Source organism: Cucurbitaria berberidis, assembly GCF_010015615.1.
Source record: "Cucurbitaria berberidis CBS 394.84 unplaced genomic scaffold K460scaffold_2, whole genome shotgun sequence".
Classification (NCBI taxonomy): domain Eukaryota; kingdom Fungi; phylum Ascomycota; class Dothideomycetes; order Pleosporales; family Cucurbitariaceae; genus Cucurbitaria; species Cucurbitaria berberidis.
In genome coordinates, this window is record NW_024468936.1 from 4965337 (window position 1) to 4981310 (window position 15974).

At 52.5% G+C, this 15974-nt stretch overlaps 3 protein-coding genes across 3 annotated transcripts; 2 read left to right on the forward strand and 1 right to left on the reverse strand.

The window, feature by feature from the left end:
* Nucleotides 1-273: 273 nt before the first annotated feature.
* Nucleotides 274-8802, forward strand: K460DRAFT_364742 (beach-domain-containing protein). Its single transcript, XM_040933052.1, has 5 exons — nucleotides 274-2961; nucleotides 3008-3901; nucleotides 3948-8050; nucleotides 8108-8308; nucleotides 8439-8802. The coding sequence occupies exons 1-5, from the start codon at nucleotides 297-299 to the stop codon at nucleotides 8469-8471; spliced, it is 7896 nt and encodes a 2631-aa protein (XP_040791333.1). The 5' UTR covers nucleotides 274-296; the 3' UTR covers nucleotides 8472-8802.
* A 360-nt stretch (nucleotides 8803-9162) lies between these two features.
* K460DRAFT_280242 (uncharacterized protein) lies at nucleotides 9163-11704 on the forward strand (the record flags this gene model as incomplete). Its single annotated transcript, XM_040928392.1, has 4 exons — nucleotides 9163-9235; nucleotides 9301-9733; nucleotides 9789-10571; nucleotides 10624-11704. The coding sequence occupies 4 exons, from the start codon at nucleotides 9163-9165 to the stop codon at nucleotides 11702-11704; spliced, it is 2370 nt and encodes a 789-aa protein (XP_040791334.1).
* A 981-nt stretch (nucleotides 11705-12685) lies between these two features.
* Nucleotides 12686-15370, reverse strand: K460DRAFT_375557 (uncharacterized protein; the record flags this gene model as incomplete). Its single annotated transcript, XM_040934781.1, has 1 exon — nucleotides 12686-15370. The coding sequence occupies one exon, from the start codon at nucleotides 15368-15370 to the stop codon at nucleotides 12686-12688; it is 2685 nt and encodes an 894-aa protein (XP_040791335.1).
* Nucleotides 15371-15974: the final 604 nt, after the last annotated feature.

Here is a 15974-nt window from a genome sequence, read left to right on the forward strand (position 1 = left end):
CATAGTGCATTGCAGCAACAACCAGCACGGCTCCTGTAGTGGCTGCGTGGCTGCGTGGCTGCCTGGGTCCACCTCTGTCACAGAACAGGGTCCAAGCTCCCTCAGACGGGTCTGAGCTATACATAATCGGCCTTCTGCAATTGATAATTACCCCAATTCACACTCGAGCCCAGCACAATTGCCAGTACAGTACCGCTGCCAGTGCTTCATGCGGGCATCTTGTCCCCCAGAGACATGATTGTGCTTTTGGCTTCACCATCCCCTCCCACCTTCCGCACCGGCCGCCTCGACTGAGTATGGCCACTACGCGCCCTCACAGGTCCTCGACCGCCGCCTCGAGACTCCCGCCCATGAACAACCAGATAGCCGAGCTCCGCAGCCTCGCAGACGAACTGAGCAAAGCCTCTGAATCCTCCCCGCCCACCTCCCAGGCCCTCCAGAACCAGAGCAATGCGCTGCGCCGCATGCGCCAGCTGTTGATAGAGTCGAATGACCAGACCCACACCAAGGACGCTTTCCGCCATGTCCGCGGCTTCGACGTGCTGCTCCTCACCCTCCGCTCCCTCTCTGGCTTCTACAAGCCCGCCGAGCTGTCCACGACCGACCGCATCGACTTCTTCGAGGTCATCAAGGCGACGCTGGATGTGCTGTCAGATGCACTCAACGAGCATGCGGGGAACAGGCGCTTCTTTGCGAAGCGGGTAGAAGACGGCGGCTGGGGTGCGCTGGAACAAGCCCTAGGGAGCACAGGGATTTTTGGCGGGCAGTCCAAGAGCAAGCGGGACGATGCGGGACAGGAGCAGCTGTTTGGTACCCTGTTCGCCTTTGCTCTGGGTGAAGAGGCTATGACGCGCATCTTCCGAGATATCGACAACAAGGTTGGGGAGGCCCAATCAAAGGACAAGTCTCCTGCACCCGACCGTGACCCGCAGGCCCCAACCGAGATCGTAGTCTCAAGTCCGCGGTCCTTCTACAGCGACTCCGACATGGAACTGGACCCATTGCGGGGTCAGGTACGCGGCATCTTCAGTGGCAATGAGGTGTTGCAAAATCCTGACATGATTCCCACCATCCTCCACTTCTGGAAAGGTCTCTCGGGTGAAGATGCACCGGGCACGAGATCGAAAGCTCTTTCCGTCTCCGTGCTGCTTGCCATACTCGAGACCACCACGCTGTCGTCATACAACAAATCTGCTCTACATATCACCGGTATACTCAGCTTCATTCTGCCCCTCCTATTTGAGAACAAGTGCGCGCCCGTCGAAGCTGGCTTACTGCGGGAGCTGGCCGACAGCCTAGTGCAGTATGGCATCAACAAACTCGACGACGCTTACTACCTCTTCCGTAAGGCCGCAACCTCTGACCAAGCTGCTGACTTCCTTCTCCGAGGCATGCGGGCGTCTCGCAGCCCGCCCTTTATCCAGTTCGATTTATCATTGCACGGCTTTAGCGCCATTGAACTTCCAGACATGGGTCGGCCTTTTCCACCCGTCTCGCCTGGTGGCGGCTACACGTTTGCAACTTGGATGCGAGTGGACAAGTTCGATACAAATTGTCATACTACCTTGTTCGGTGCATACGACGACACGCAGACTTGTTTCTTAATGGCCTATTTGGAAAAAGATACCCGTTGTTTCATTTTACAAACTTACATGGGCCACTCTACAGGTGTGGTTCCCAGTGTACGCTTCAAGAAGGCCCCTCGCTTCGAGGAAGGCAGGTGGTATCACATTGCTATTGTTCATCGGCGAGTAAAGGCCATCGGCATAGGCACCCCCAAAGCATCGCTTTTTGTGGACGGCGAGTTCACCGAGACTATGAAGGCACATTATCCATCGCACCCTCCTGTCCTGGATAGCAGCCAAGAAAGCTTCGCGTCCATTTCTTCTACCGCTTCAAAACACCACATTCTTGCGTTTCTAGGCACGCCTCGAAACCTCGCTCCTCGGTTGGGGAGGAATGTGCTTGCCTCGAAGTTGTCAGTGGCCTCTTTTCACCTCTTTTCCGAGCCGCTTTCAGATGAGTTGATTGCTGTATACCATAAACTTGGTCCGCGTTACTGCGGCAACTTCCAAGATAGGCTCGGTTCCTTCCAGACCTACCGAACCTCTGCCGAGCTCCATGTGCACAATGAGATCTTGCATCCTGGACGGGAAGAGCGGTCAGAAATTGTCACGGCGATTCGTAGTAGTGCAAGCCAACTAATGCCCGAGTCCAAGATTTTACTGAGCTTCTCACCTAGCTCCGTCATGGACGACGATGATAGGAATGCCATCGATGAATCTCAGCTCATTCGCTCACTATCAAGAGAATCAGCGAAGACGCTTCATAAGTATACTAGGATGCACAGCACGCCCATCATCATCAATGCGGCCGTACCATCAGTCAACGACGCATTGTCCCAACCCCGCGGCTTTGGCCGACTATCTGGTGATCCAGTTGTCGTTGTCCCACAATCGCTCGATGACGCTATTTGGCGAATTGGTGGTTGCGTTGCAGTAGGCCTGAAGCTTGTTCAGTCTGCGCAGTCCTTGGACAGCATGCTCCGTGCCGTGAATATATTACTAGAGGCTGTTGGAGGGAACTGGCGGAACTGCGAGTCTATGGAGCAACGCAACGGGTTTGCAGTCTTGGCTGAGGTCCTCCGCCAGAAGATTGGATTTGCTATGGGTGGTCTGGTCATGCGCAACTCTTCATCGCTTGACGTGACGCCAGAAGAATGCGAAGCATTTGTCATGCAGCTCCTTCTAGTCATTCTACGTTTTGTCGGATACGACGAGGAACACCCGACGGAATCGCTCATCATAAACCCGCTTGCGTATCGAGTCCTTCTCGTGGATCTCGAGATTTGGCGCAGAGCTACTTCGTTGGAGACCCAAAAACTGTACTACCTCCAATTCGTTCAATTCGCCAAGGGTAGTAAGCATCATCACTACAACGCCAAGCGCTTCCATAGAATACGTACGCTCACTTTGCATACTACTTGAGCCACGCTAACGTCGTGCAGGGGTCGTTAAACGACTGACTGATGCCCTCAAGGGCGAGAACTTTACTTCACAGACATTCAAACTGTTTCTCGATGCTTTTAAAGCGCTCCTACAGATCAACTTCAATGGAGAGAACGCTCGATCGCTATCGTTGTTTGTCACCTATGCATTGCATGACAACCGTGCGTCGTACGCCAAACGCACACTCCGACCGAGGGCGAGCGTGCTCCGTCTTCGGAAAGGGACGCCACCCACACTGACGCCCGGGTCTACACCACGATCTGCCAGTCCCGCACTGAGTGGCACGGAACCTTCTCCTCTTTCGCTACCCGAATTGGGCATCGCTGTCCTTGGCCTTTTGTCAGAGATACTCTGCGATCCTCAGAATCCAAGCGAGATCGTGCGATTTGCCAAAAACGTCACTGGAAAGTGGCTACTATATCTTCTTGCAGAGCCAGACCAGCGAGTCGTCGTGCTAGGTGCAAAGATATTGGCTCGACTGCTTGTCCTAAATGGCCCGCATTTCGTCAAGAAGTTTGCCGACAAGACTGGGGGCTTTACGTTGATGAAGAAGAGGCTCCGCCCATGGTGGAACACACCAGGCATTTGGACTATCTGCTTTTCGATCTTGTTTGACCGCGATGTGGCCACTATCGACTTTGAAAGAGATTTCGATGTGTTCAATCTGGTCGACATATTTATTATGCACTCGCCGCAGCCCAAACTGAGAATCTGTTATCCGGAGATATTCCCTGTGATTTTAGCCATGTTAGATACGGGATTGCGTGCGATTGTCCGAGATCGAGATCTAGCGAAGGCGCAAAACACCACTCCGAATCATGGGAATGGTGAAGGCACCGTGACAAGAGGACGAGGTAGATCTATGTCCTTGAACGCTAAACAGCCTACAATTGGTAGGCCATCTCCCTCCCACCCGTGCTCCACCACTGACTGTATCAGACATCAAGGGCCCTCAATCAGAGCGACTGAATGACTATGCTGTTGTTTTGAACTCCGCCATCCAATTTCTTTCAGAGCTTCATTCGCGCTCGGAAAGTTTCCGGGATTACGCGAGCACATCCAGCTACGTGCAAGAACTGTTGTTTGTGCTCTACCCAGTCATCGTCACTTCCGATAGTGTTAGTGCGGAGACGGAGCTGCTGTCGAGAGGGTCGGCATTGACGTTCGAAGGCCAGGATGTTGTGATTCGACCTCTCTCGCAAGCTAATGGTCAGGACGCGCCTGTTGTTCGCACTAGCAATGTCAGTGTCTCACCTGCTCCTTCGGCTCAACGAGTTGCCCCCTTTCGCAGAGCTTCTTCCTTTGTACTCGTGTCTGCCGAAAAGAGGAAGGCTGGCAAGCAACCATCACTAAACCCAATTCTGTCACCGAAACATACTGCTCCAGTAGCATTGAAAGTTGGTAACTCGGTAGTCGAAGCTATGTTGGAGGTCGTGTTGGATGTCTTCAAGGACCAGATCTTCACGCGCAAAGACTTTCCCGGCCTCGGTCTATTCCTAAAGACGCCTCCTGGTTTCCAAGAGCACCAGGCATACTTTGAATCGTACGTTCTTCGACAAACTTTATCATCGGTAAAGAACGCTCTCCAGCTGGACCAAAAGCTCCTCCACGAGCCGCGGGTGCTCACAAACCTCTCGCGATTTGTGAGCCATGTGTCTGAAGCCGTCTTTGAGGGATGGTTCCTTGATGGTGCCGAACCATTGCTCGACTTTGCGGGCTTCCTTCTTGAGTACCTGGAGCGGCCCGACATTGCTGTGATCAAATCTGTTAGACTATGTACGCAGGCGATCCAAGTCATTAGATCAACGTTCATGAGAGTGGCTCTTCTCCACCTCGCGGAGCCCGATGACTCTGAAGGCGGATCACACACCAGCGCTGTCATCGAGAAAATGGTGTACTGGCAACCGATCATTCTCTCCTCTGCAAATAAAGAATCATTCTCCTTGCAGATGATTTGCTACCTCCTCTACGAAAAGCTGTCTTCGGAACACGAGGAGGTGCGGCTGGCTGCAGCGAACTTCTGGCGGTTGCTGTTGGTCCAAAAGCCAGATGAGACATCGACGATTCTCGGCAACGCCACGCAGTCTGACAAGAAGACCCTATACGAAGGCTTTCAGAAGCTTGTCGAACTTGACAACGAGACCTTTCTGCAATGGTTTGACAAGAACAAGCAAGACGTTGACAGCTCGTTCTTTGGAACTCTATCCAAGACTTGGCAGGATTTTGCAAACGATCAAAATAGAAAGACCGAGGAAACATCACAGAGACGGATTGCCAAGCGCAAAGAGAAGTTGAAGCAATGGCAGACCGAAGAAATATCGACCGAGAACATCTGGAACCACCACGAGAACTCTACGAGCCACTGGCGATCCAATATCCACGCCTCGGAGCGGATCAAGCACCAGCGCGTCCTCCAGGACCAGCAAGATAATGCTACCTTTATAGCAACGGTTCTAGCAAAGCTTGAGCATCAGCTAAAGGGTCCATGCGCGCTATTCGAGGACAGTCCACCCGCCAAGTGGCGCCTTGACGAAACAGAAAGTCGTGATCGAAAGAGAATGCGCATCATTGTAGACAGCACCAACCGAGACCAAACGTATCAACCCAAACGCAAAGACACGGATCCGAGGGAAAGGCTCCGAGTCGACACCACCGTTCCTGTTCTCTCTGTAAAAGAATCTCTAGGCGTCACCCCTACCGCTGGGCCGTCTACTAGACCGTCTTCCGCTACCAGTACGCAAGACGGCCCGAGGAATGATGCGCAATCAGACAGCGAAGACGATTTCGAGATGGTTGAGGCTATGTACGAGGACGACGACGGCTTCGAGGACAAAAATCGCAAGGTCATGAGGAGCCTCAACCGCGGTGACCAGGTGCAATACGTCTGCAACATATCCCGCGTAGTGGGTCTAGAGGCTATCGAGGGGCTTCTCATTGTCGGGAAGGACTGTTTATACCTGCTCGACGACTTCTTCCAAAGGTCTGACGGAGAGATTGTACGAGTGTGGCAAGCACCACCAGATGAGCGTGATCCATACGTACAGGTGATTGCTGGCAAGGAGGCGGTCACTAACCGGAGGCCGCCGCCCAGGAACCAAGAAGAGTCTGTAAGAAACTGGAGGTGGAGTGAGGTCATTAGCATCTCGAAACGTCGATTTTTACATCGAGACGTTGCTATCGAGGTTTTCTTTGACGACGGGCGCAGCTACTTGTTGACAGCGATATCTGCCCAGGCTCGAAACGACATTCACTCCCGCGTTCTGCAGAGAGCTTCGCACGTTGCCAACCCCGAGAAGCTTACCAACTCCGAAATCGCCTGGCGTCTCGACTCTCTGCACAACCCGCAAGAGGCTCCACAGACGTTCGGATCGCGCTTTGCTTCTGCTTTCGGCTCTGCCTCCTCACATCCAGCTACCAAGAAGTGGCTCAAGGGAGAGTTGTCCAATTTTCATTACCTTATGTTTGTCAATACGCTCGCCGGAAGGACATTCAATGACCTAACACAATATCCCGTCTTCCCGTGGGTCATCTCAAATTACGAGAGCGAAGAGCTAGACTTGTCCGATCCGCGTAACTTCCGCGACTTGAGGAAACCGATCGGCATCCAAGACCCTAAACAAGAGCGGTCGATAAGAGAAAGGTTCAGTTCCTTCGCCGAGATGGGTGACGCCAATCATGCGTTCCACTACGGAACACATTACTCATCCGCCATGACGGTGGCCTCTTATCTCATGCGACTGCAGCCATTCAGTGCAGCATTCTTCCTAATCCAGGGTGGAACTTGGGATCACGCAGATCGCATGTTCTACTCCATCCAGAACGCATGGGATTCGGCGTCCAATAAGAACATGGCCGACGTTCGCGAGCTCACCCCAGAATTCTTCTTCCTCCCCGATTTCCTCACGAATGTTAACGGCTACAACTTTGGCCTCCGCTCCGACAACTCAAGTATCGATAATGTCCAGCTGCCTCCGTGGGCGAAGGGTGATCCTGCCATCTTCATCGCTAAGCAGCGTGAGGCTTTGGAAAGCCCTCATGTCAGCCAGAGCCTGCATCATTGGATCGACCTCATCTTTGGATACAAACAGCGTGGAGAGGCTGCTATCGAAGCTGCGAATGTTTACCATTGGATGACATATCAAGGTGCCATCGACCTAGACTCGATCACGGATGAGAAGGAACGCGCGCAAAAGATCAGCATCATCAATAACTTTGGGCAGACGTCTACCCAAGTGTTCCAGCGGCCGCATCCTCAAAAGGAGAACCTAGCCAAGCCCACGAAGCTGGATACCTCAGCGGAGAGCTTGCATCGTGTGCCGGGCACGCTCCTTGAATCGAATGACCGCATTTCGTCGCTCAACTACATCGTCAAGAGTGATAAGCTTCTGTGCTCTGCGCCCTTCCGGCATAATATCCCTCCTTACTACGATCGCTACATGGAGTGGGGTTTCACAGACGGCAGTGTTCGCTTCTACGACTCGCATTCGAAGAAACTGCTCGGATTATTCGAGCATCTCCACTCTGGACAGCTAACAACCTCTCTCTTCGTTGACGGCCAGACGCTCATCACGGCTGGCACCGACTGCACACTTGCGATCTGGAACGTGACTCGAGGCGAGCGAGGACAGATGGAGCTGCAAAACGCCACGTCGCTATTTGGCCACAAATCACCCGTCGTCACACTTGCCGCCAGTGGCGCCTTTTCCTCCTTCCTGTCGGCCTCGCTAGACGGCCGTGTCTTCCTGTGGGATTTGAACCGCTCCGAGTTCGTCCGCGAATTAGACCTCGGTGCTAGGCAAAAGCGCAACCCGGTTCCGATTCAGGCTGCTAGAATTAACAGCGTCACAGGGCATATTGTGCTTGCGTGCGGGCATCGGTTGATCGTTACAACGCTAAACGGAACGGTGCTGCTCGATGAAGACGTGTGCGATAGCGAAGACGATGCAGAAGGCATCACAGCCGTGGCAGTGTACGAGGGCGTGGGCAACGAGTGGTGTGAACGCGAACTCATCTTCACGGGTCATCGGAGGGGCGTCGTCAAGGTTGGTACCATTACTTATAGCTTGCAATTCAGACATTCTAACGTGGTGCGTGAACAGATTTTCCACCTCGCCACCACGCCCTATCCGCTATCGAGCTCTTCACATACTTCGCAGCCTGGCCAAACACCCCAGTGGTCTATTTTCCTCGTCAACGTGCTTAATCATGGCGATCCGACGAATCCTAGCCCCGCGGCGCCTATCACGTGTATTTTGCCGATGCCGCTTAACGTTTACACGGGGGATGAGGATGGGAAAGTGGTACGTTATCTCTTTTCCCTTCTCTACTGCTTTATATCGGATGCATTTCATCATCCCTCCTTTTTTCACTCGACTTCTTCCGTAATTATTTCTATCTTGGAAGACAAGTGTGCTAACATTTTCCTCGCAGTACGAATGGGACTGCGTGCACCGGCAGCACTGATCTACCCTAATTGAGAGTGGGCGAAAAGACAGCGTGGGCTAGCTGGCTATGAATTGACCACAACAGAGTATGTAGACTTTGTGTTTTGGCGCTTAGCATATCGATCTTGTAGCTGGGTTTGCTGGTATTCGAGCTACATTTGGAGAAATGAAATCAAATGTTGGGAGAAGTGATGCACGTCATCTTCCTCAATCCACTTTTTCTCCTAAATCCTGCGCCCTTTATGCTCCGGTTTAGTGTAAAGAAGCCTGCCCCCTAATAACATGACGTGAGAAGATTTGGCTTATTAGAACACATAATGGACTCGAAATTCGGTCCGAATGGAATCACCGCAATGGACAGTGAATACTAGGATCTGAAGGTTGAAGAAGTTGGTTGAAGGAGTGAAGTACTGGGGGGGCTGACGATCTACATCCAGAGGAGGCTGGGAATCACCTGATATTCAATATTGGACTCGACGAAGGCCTATACACTACCCCAGTGGATTAATAGCTCTGGCGTGCTCGCAGTGGCTTAGTCACCCCAACCTGTAGCGCCATTTCTCCACACGCACGCGCAACCTTTGGCGAATCCGCGGCGCCAATCACGTCATTTTTCTACCTTAAGTGCGGGCGCGCCCCCGAACCACCCTTTTGCAACCCCATACCGCAAACATGCGATAACCCGACCCGACCGACCGAAAACACACACTATGGAATCGCCAGACAGCGGCGGCCCGCCGTCTGAAGCGGCCGCTAAGAAGCAGCGCAGACGCCCGGTGAATGGTGAGCTTACGCTTGTCTTCTGTTTGGTACAAAGACCTCGGCTAAACATAGCAACCGCTGTATAGCTTGTGCTACCTGTCGTGCGCGCAAAGTCAAGTGTGATGAGCGACCGAACGGGTGTCTGAACTGCGAGCGACTGCAGCTCGACTGTGTTCAGAACGGGGCTGTTGCGACGGCTGCGAAGAGGTCGAGTGCGTCGTTCGAGACTGTCGTGGGTATCAAGCGGAAGCGCACGTTTCGCTCTTGTGTCCCGTGTAGGGACTCGAAGGTCAAATGCTCCGGTGAACGGCCGATATGTACACGCTGCCAGCAACGCCGCACTACGTGCGTCTACGACGCTGAGCAGAATGAGCCCGCTTGGGTGCACAGTATCTCGACGCCGGTTGCGAATACGCCGGATTATTCTTCCGTCGTTGCGTCTGCTCAGTCTCCGCGGACTGCGCTTACGCCGATGCTGTCTGAGGCTGCGATACCTGGTTGTCCTCCTTCGTTGACATGGTAAATATAGAGTTTTGGATATGCATTTTCTTGGCGGCTAATGCGTGCCATCTAGGTTATTCGCGACACAGCTTCCGCCTAAGCTCAAGTTGCATGCGTTACTGGATGCGTACTTCAACAATGTCCATCCTATTCGTGTGTTCGCGTTCGAGCACAAGCCCTCGTTTATCCGCATGCTTGATGAGGGACAGCTCATCGACTCGTCGGACCAGGCTCTGCTACACATCATGTGTGCACTTGGCGCGAGGTTCTATGCGCTCGATTATAGCGAGTCGTTCGCTCCGCTCTCCAAGGAGCTCATCCAGTCGGCGGGAAGCCAATGGGCGAAGACGGCCGAAGAGATGTTCTTTGCAGACTACAGCACTATCTCTATTACTAAGCTCAAGGTCCTTATCCTACTCCACGACCAGGAGGCTAGGACGGGTAATTATGCTGGATCGTTCCTCCTCACGGGTCTGGTTATCCGCATGGCTCACGCGCTGCAACTCAATAATGAAGTCTCGATGGACGTGCTCTGCAAAGAAGTGGGTGGGAGCCCGAACGAGGTGTCTGTCAGGGAGTCCCGCAGAAGGATGATGTGGGCCTGTTATATGATTGATGTATGGGCTGGCAGTGGCGTTGACCATCTCACCATTTTGAACGAAAAGGATCTCAAGATTCAGCTCCCGTGTAACGAACGGCAGTTCTCACTCCAAATAGCGTGTGTCACTGAGAGACTTGAGAAAGGCGAAATTCTGGACTTTATACCCGCCGAAGATATCCCAGAGAAGCCGTCGGATAACTTAGGCATGGCAGCTTACTATGTGCGTATTGTTAGTATATGGCGGCGAGTACTTCGGTAAGATGAATCTTGGTTATTCTCGTCGATGATGATGCTTACTCTAGATTAGTTTCGTAAAGCATATGGACGAAGAACAGCCACCATGGATGTCAGGCTCTGGATTCGCCATGCTCATCGACGACATACAAACGTGGAAGCGTAGCTTACCCTCTTGGCTAGACTTCTCCGCAGACAACATATACATTCGACGCGAATCTCACCAGCTGGGCGCTCTGTTGCTCATCCACTGCATGTACCACCACGTCATGTGCGACGTCCATCGCATCGCGCTCCCAGATCTCTTCAAGAACCAGGAGCCCTTCGTCTTCCCTCCCAGCCAGCAGTCGTTCGTCGCCCACCTGCAAGACGTGTGCTTCGAGCACGCACAACGCATGTCCGTCCTAGTCTCCACAATCCTCCAGCACGGAGTAAAGCACTTCGCCGACTCGATTCTACCCTCCTTCGTGTACAACAGCAGCCGCATCATGCTCTACTACATCGCTCGCCTCCTCGACATTTCCAAACCAGGTGTGAGCACCCTCATCAGCCGCACCGTCGAGCTCGTCCAGCAGAACAACAAGGCGCTGCGCGAAATGACGTTGATGTACCCGCTCGCCGAAACACTCTGTATTACCACAGAGCGCTGGCTTGAGACTGTGCGCGCGAGTCTTGCCCGCGGACACACTACTACGTATATTGCGCCGCAGGATCCATCGGAAAATGAAGTCCGCCAGGTTGTTGGCGCACCTGTGGCTCGCACTACGAGTACCAGGCACACACAGCACAACAATGCGTTGTCGGTTCTGCCTCCGATCGCTGAGACGCTTGGTGCTGCACCGCCTTCTACAACACAATTGACGCCTATTGGCTATGGCACTGCTACTGCAACTTCGCCTCCGCACATGCCAGTCAGGCTATCTGGCTTACCTAGTACACCTCAGCAAAAACAGCAACCGGGGGATGATAACCAGGACGCCTTGTATCCCGCTGCTGCGGCTGTTGGTTCTTCGTCCACCGAGCAACCCATGTTCAACCTTGACGACTTGCAAAACTTCTTCGAGTGGGAGGCGACTAGCGGGGAGAATGCACAGTCTACGGGCTTTGAAGGGTTTGGGCCATTGGGGTGGGCTAATAATTTCTCCATCATGTGAGCGATCGGACGTCTCGTGGTGAAGAATTGGTACACACGAGTGTCGTCTTGAATGGAAGACAGGGGAACATATACCTGAGGAAGAGCGCGCGGGGATGTCTGGATATCTAGACTTTGGGACAATAGGCTTGTTCGCGGTTTACTGTTGCTTTCGATGATGGGTCGCCGTAACGGAACCTAGAAGCTACCCCGTTGGCACCACATAACTTTCACGCTACGAGGCTTCAATACGTCGGCCTCAATGGAAGAAGGCGAGATACGACTGCGCAGATACTCCCCGGGCGCACCGTTCCAAATGCATATGGCGCATCCTCCACATACCATGGAGGCTGGATACCGCACCTAGGTCGGGTACATTAACATGCCCGAAATACACCTAGCAAGTTGGTCATGTTTGATCGACGACGTTGATACGATTGGGAATTATCTTGAACGCCATGGAGTGGTGGTGGTAACGATGATGGAATTGGTCTTGTACTCCCGCAACGAGGAGACAGGTGAAGATGGGCATGGATGACCACGAAATCAAGGAGAAGGCAGGAAGGAGTTGAGTTAGTTGAGTAGGGAGTGAGATGGTTCATAGCTTAAGAACTGACTGAGAGATAAAGAAGAAGAAGTTTCAAGTCTACTCCGAGTCATCAGTCGTTCGTAAAGGCAGTGTTGGCAGTCCAATCACTAGCACATAACTACTGTTATTGAATATGTATTATGCCGTTCTTAGCGAAATGGGACAAGGCGGTGCATGATCATGAAGAGCAGGTTGTTTATTGGATATTTCTATACCTAGTTGTAGGGAATGTAAAGACTCTTGGTACTCGCCAGGTGGTCCAACCAAACAGGATCCTCCCAGAACGACACAACAGTATTGCTTGCATGCACGCAAGCTGCCCAGAACATTGAACAGTAAGGGTTATTCGCATTAGAGCCGTCTCTGTGCAGTTCGAACAGAACGCAAAATCGCAAGCTTAACGCACTGTCAAGTTCAGGTAAAGACGCCACTTGGACGACTCCAGAAATACTCCCACACACCCCGGTGCAAGCCCGACACCTTCGTCATCCAGTGCTCATCCGCTAGCTCTGCATCAAGCTCCAGCTCATCCCCCAGCACGAGCACAGCCATACCAATGTCTACAGCCTCGCTCAGATCCTTCAGAGCAATAAGCTTCTGTTGCAAGTACGCCTCGTGCTCCTGAATCAACTGCTTCTTGTCGCGTAATTCTTGCGTGCGCAGCGCCCTGACGCGAGCTTTCTCTTCCTGAACGCTCTCGTTTTCTTGGACCGCATCGATATCTTCGGCTTGATCCATGATCACGTCGTCGTCAATCCAGGCCATCCTCTCCTGCTCTTGCTCAATCGCGGTCTTTGTATCGTCTAGTAGTTTGTCCGCCCAACTCTTCATCGAAGTCAAGGTGGCATGCTTGGATTCTGGCGAGAAGAACTTGGAATCTTTCGCTCCCTTGAGCTGCTTGAAATTGCCGTGTGGGTTGACGCATTTGTGGATTGTCGTATCGGCGTGGTCGATGGCGTAAGCACGTAGGTCGCGCTCCACTGATTGGGGACCCTTCAAGGCGTCTCGACGAACTTCCGTAATGACCTCTTTCAAAACGTCTTCCTGGACTTTCATAGTTGGCTGCGGTACGTCTGAGTGGGTGTCTTCTGCCCTAGGAATGGCGAGGGCATTCGGGGCACTCGGGGCATAGGTTGTGAAAGTATCGTGAGCTCTGGCTTTGTCAAGATCCGTTGCTGAGCTGAGAATGAGCTCTTTCACCGTCGCAGTGGGCTCTGGTGAGAAGAGAGTCCCGATGGTGAATCGAGGGTCGTCTTCGGGGAACATTACGTGGAGCGGGTGATCAACGGGATAATGTGCAGCAGTGACGCCATCGCCGCACATTTGATCAAGCTGGCTAAGGTGGTGGTTGATTCGACCCTGAAGCTCAGACAGGGAAGGTCTGGATCCCTTGTTGGGTTTCGCTGGATCACGATACTGGCGAAATGCTAGGCAGCGATGGACCGTGCGGATAAGAGCTATACTGTAGACTTCAGGGTACATTCTCCATGGAACCTCTTGTTCTGGAGCCTCATTCCGACTCGTGGCCTCGGTGGGGAAAAAAGAAGTCTCGTCCCTGTGCAGTTTCGCTATCTGATTGCTGGGCATGGTGGCACACAACATCAGGTGTCTAATCAAAAGACCAAGCGCGTAGATGTCGGTGCGATGGTTCAAGTCCCAAGTGCTCGGCGTGTAGTGCTTGGTATGTACATGTTCGTAGGCATGTTCGGGGGCTTGCCAACACCTGGTACCGTACCCACGTGCATTTTTCATTTGTTCCTTGCGCTTTATGGGGTTATTAGAGAGCCGAGTGGAGCAATCGAAGTCCGTGAGGACGGGCTGACGGTAAGATTTATACGTCGGATCAGGACTCGCGAGTAGGACGTTTCCAGACTTGATATCGAGGTGGAGGATGGGCTGCCATCTATCCTCTTGACCAGTGGTAGGACCACTATCCATCTCCTTGCAAACTCCAGTTTCAAGCGTAGTGAGCGCGTCTACCAACTGCTTGAACACATACCAGATGAAGTGTTCAGGCACGACCTTGCTAGCCCTGGCATGGTTGTTGATTAGCTGATACAAGTCGCCGTGAGGCGCATAATCCGAGAAAATGTACCGCTGTTTCCAACAGCTCGGGTCTTTGTTGTCCGAATAACCGCCATCGATTGTGAAGTTCATGGTGTGATCAACAATGTTGCGATACGCTGGAAGATGTCGACATCCATCTGGAATTGTATGTACTACAGCTTCTTCGAGTTCAACCCTTTTCTTTGTTGTCGTATCTTTGTCCCAGGAGATATCCGTATATTTCACCGCAACACGATCTTGAATTATTCCCGCCTCGTCAAGTTTGACAAACAAGTCGATTGATCTCGGTGGAATACCTGATCGAGGCTTTGGCAACACCGAATTGATCGGCGACTGATGGAGCGTCTTTGCATAGCGCCAGGTACCGCCCAGAGTCTTTTGGACGAACTCGCGCTGTTGTAGAGTGGGTGGGAATTCGAAATAAGTAGACACTCCAGGTTCAGTCTCGTGGAGGCCATTATGGAGAACGAAGGGGGGGCATCGTTCACCTCCGATGACGGGTCGACGGCGCTTAGCGGGGGGTTCAAGTGACGCTACACTTGGTTCTTCATCGTTATTTCGTGCCCTTTTCGAGCCGGAGGTTGGAGGGATGTTCTGGGACGAGAGTACGGGGGAAGGCGAGCGGCTTGCGACGGGAATGGTATTTGCGCTTGAAGGTACCGGCGCAGTCGGGATTGAGGCCGGGACCGGGCTAGGAACGGGAGCAATCTCAACAGCGGAAGGGACTTGGACTGTTAAGATGGGAGCAGGTAGAGGTGGAGCAACAGCTGGGACGACTGGAGCGGATCGTTGTATTGCTGGGAGTTCCTGCTGCTCCTGCGCTTTGCGGACCCAGTAGGAGTGTGTCTTGTTCCACAATCGCACGCGACCACGTCCACTGCGGGGGCGCTTTTGCCTCTGGTAGTTGACACTGACGTGCTGAAAGAACCGTATGAAGGCGTATCGTTCAGTGTCATCGGACAAGACATGGTCAAAGACATGTCGATCATAGTCGTCTAGCTGGACGTACGCAAGCCGATCTGGTACCGCCATATCTGGATATTGAGGACTAGATTTAATGAGGGAGGTTATATAGGCTGCGAAGGTTGTTTGCCGGTGGTAGACGAAGTTGAATGATTCAAGGTTCGAGTTGGTCGTTGAAGGGAGATGTGGTATTTAGGTGAGTTTAGTCGCAGTTTCATGTATTGACAAAGACAATAGCTTGCTCGTCAAACAATACAACAATACAACAATAAAGACTCGGCTATTCTTTGTTGGAAGCTTGGACCAAGTGAAAGAGGATATCTAGATCTTGCGTCATTGTCTGCGTGTGGTGAAGTGCGGGCAATCTTCAACCATCACCAACCCATCGTAATTCTGGATGGTGTGGCATATTATGATGGGAGGTTACAATTCGCAGAACGCCCACTATTGCTTGGACTATTAGGGGAGTTATACTCGCCATACTTGACTAAATCCCCGGTCGAATATTCCCTGTGGGCCCATTGCAGGTGTGCGCAAGGACTATCTCGCCAATCTTTAGGGGCTAGCATTGTGTGTGTGTTAGAGTTTCCTTGACTAAATTTTGAATGAGACCTGCGAAGATACCGCGTCCCTCGAAATCTTTTCTGTGCCTGACCGAAGAAAACCGGCGGCG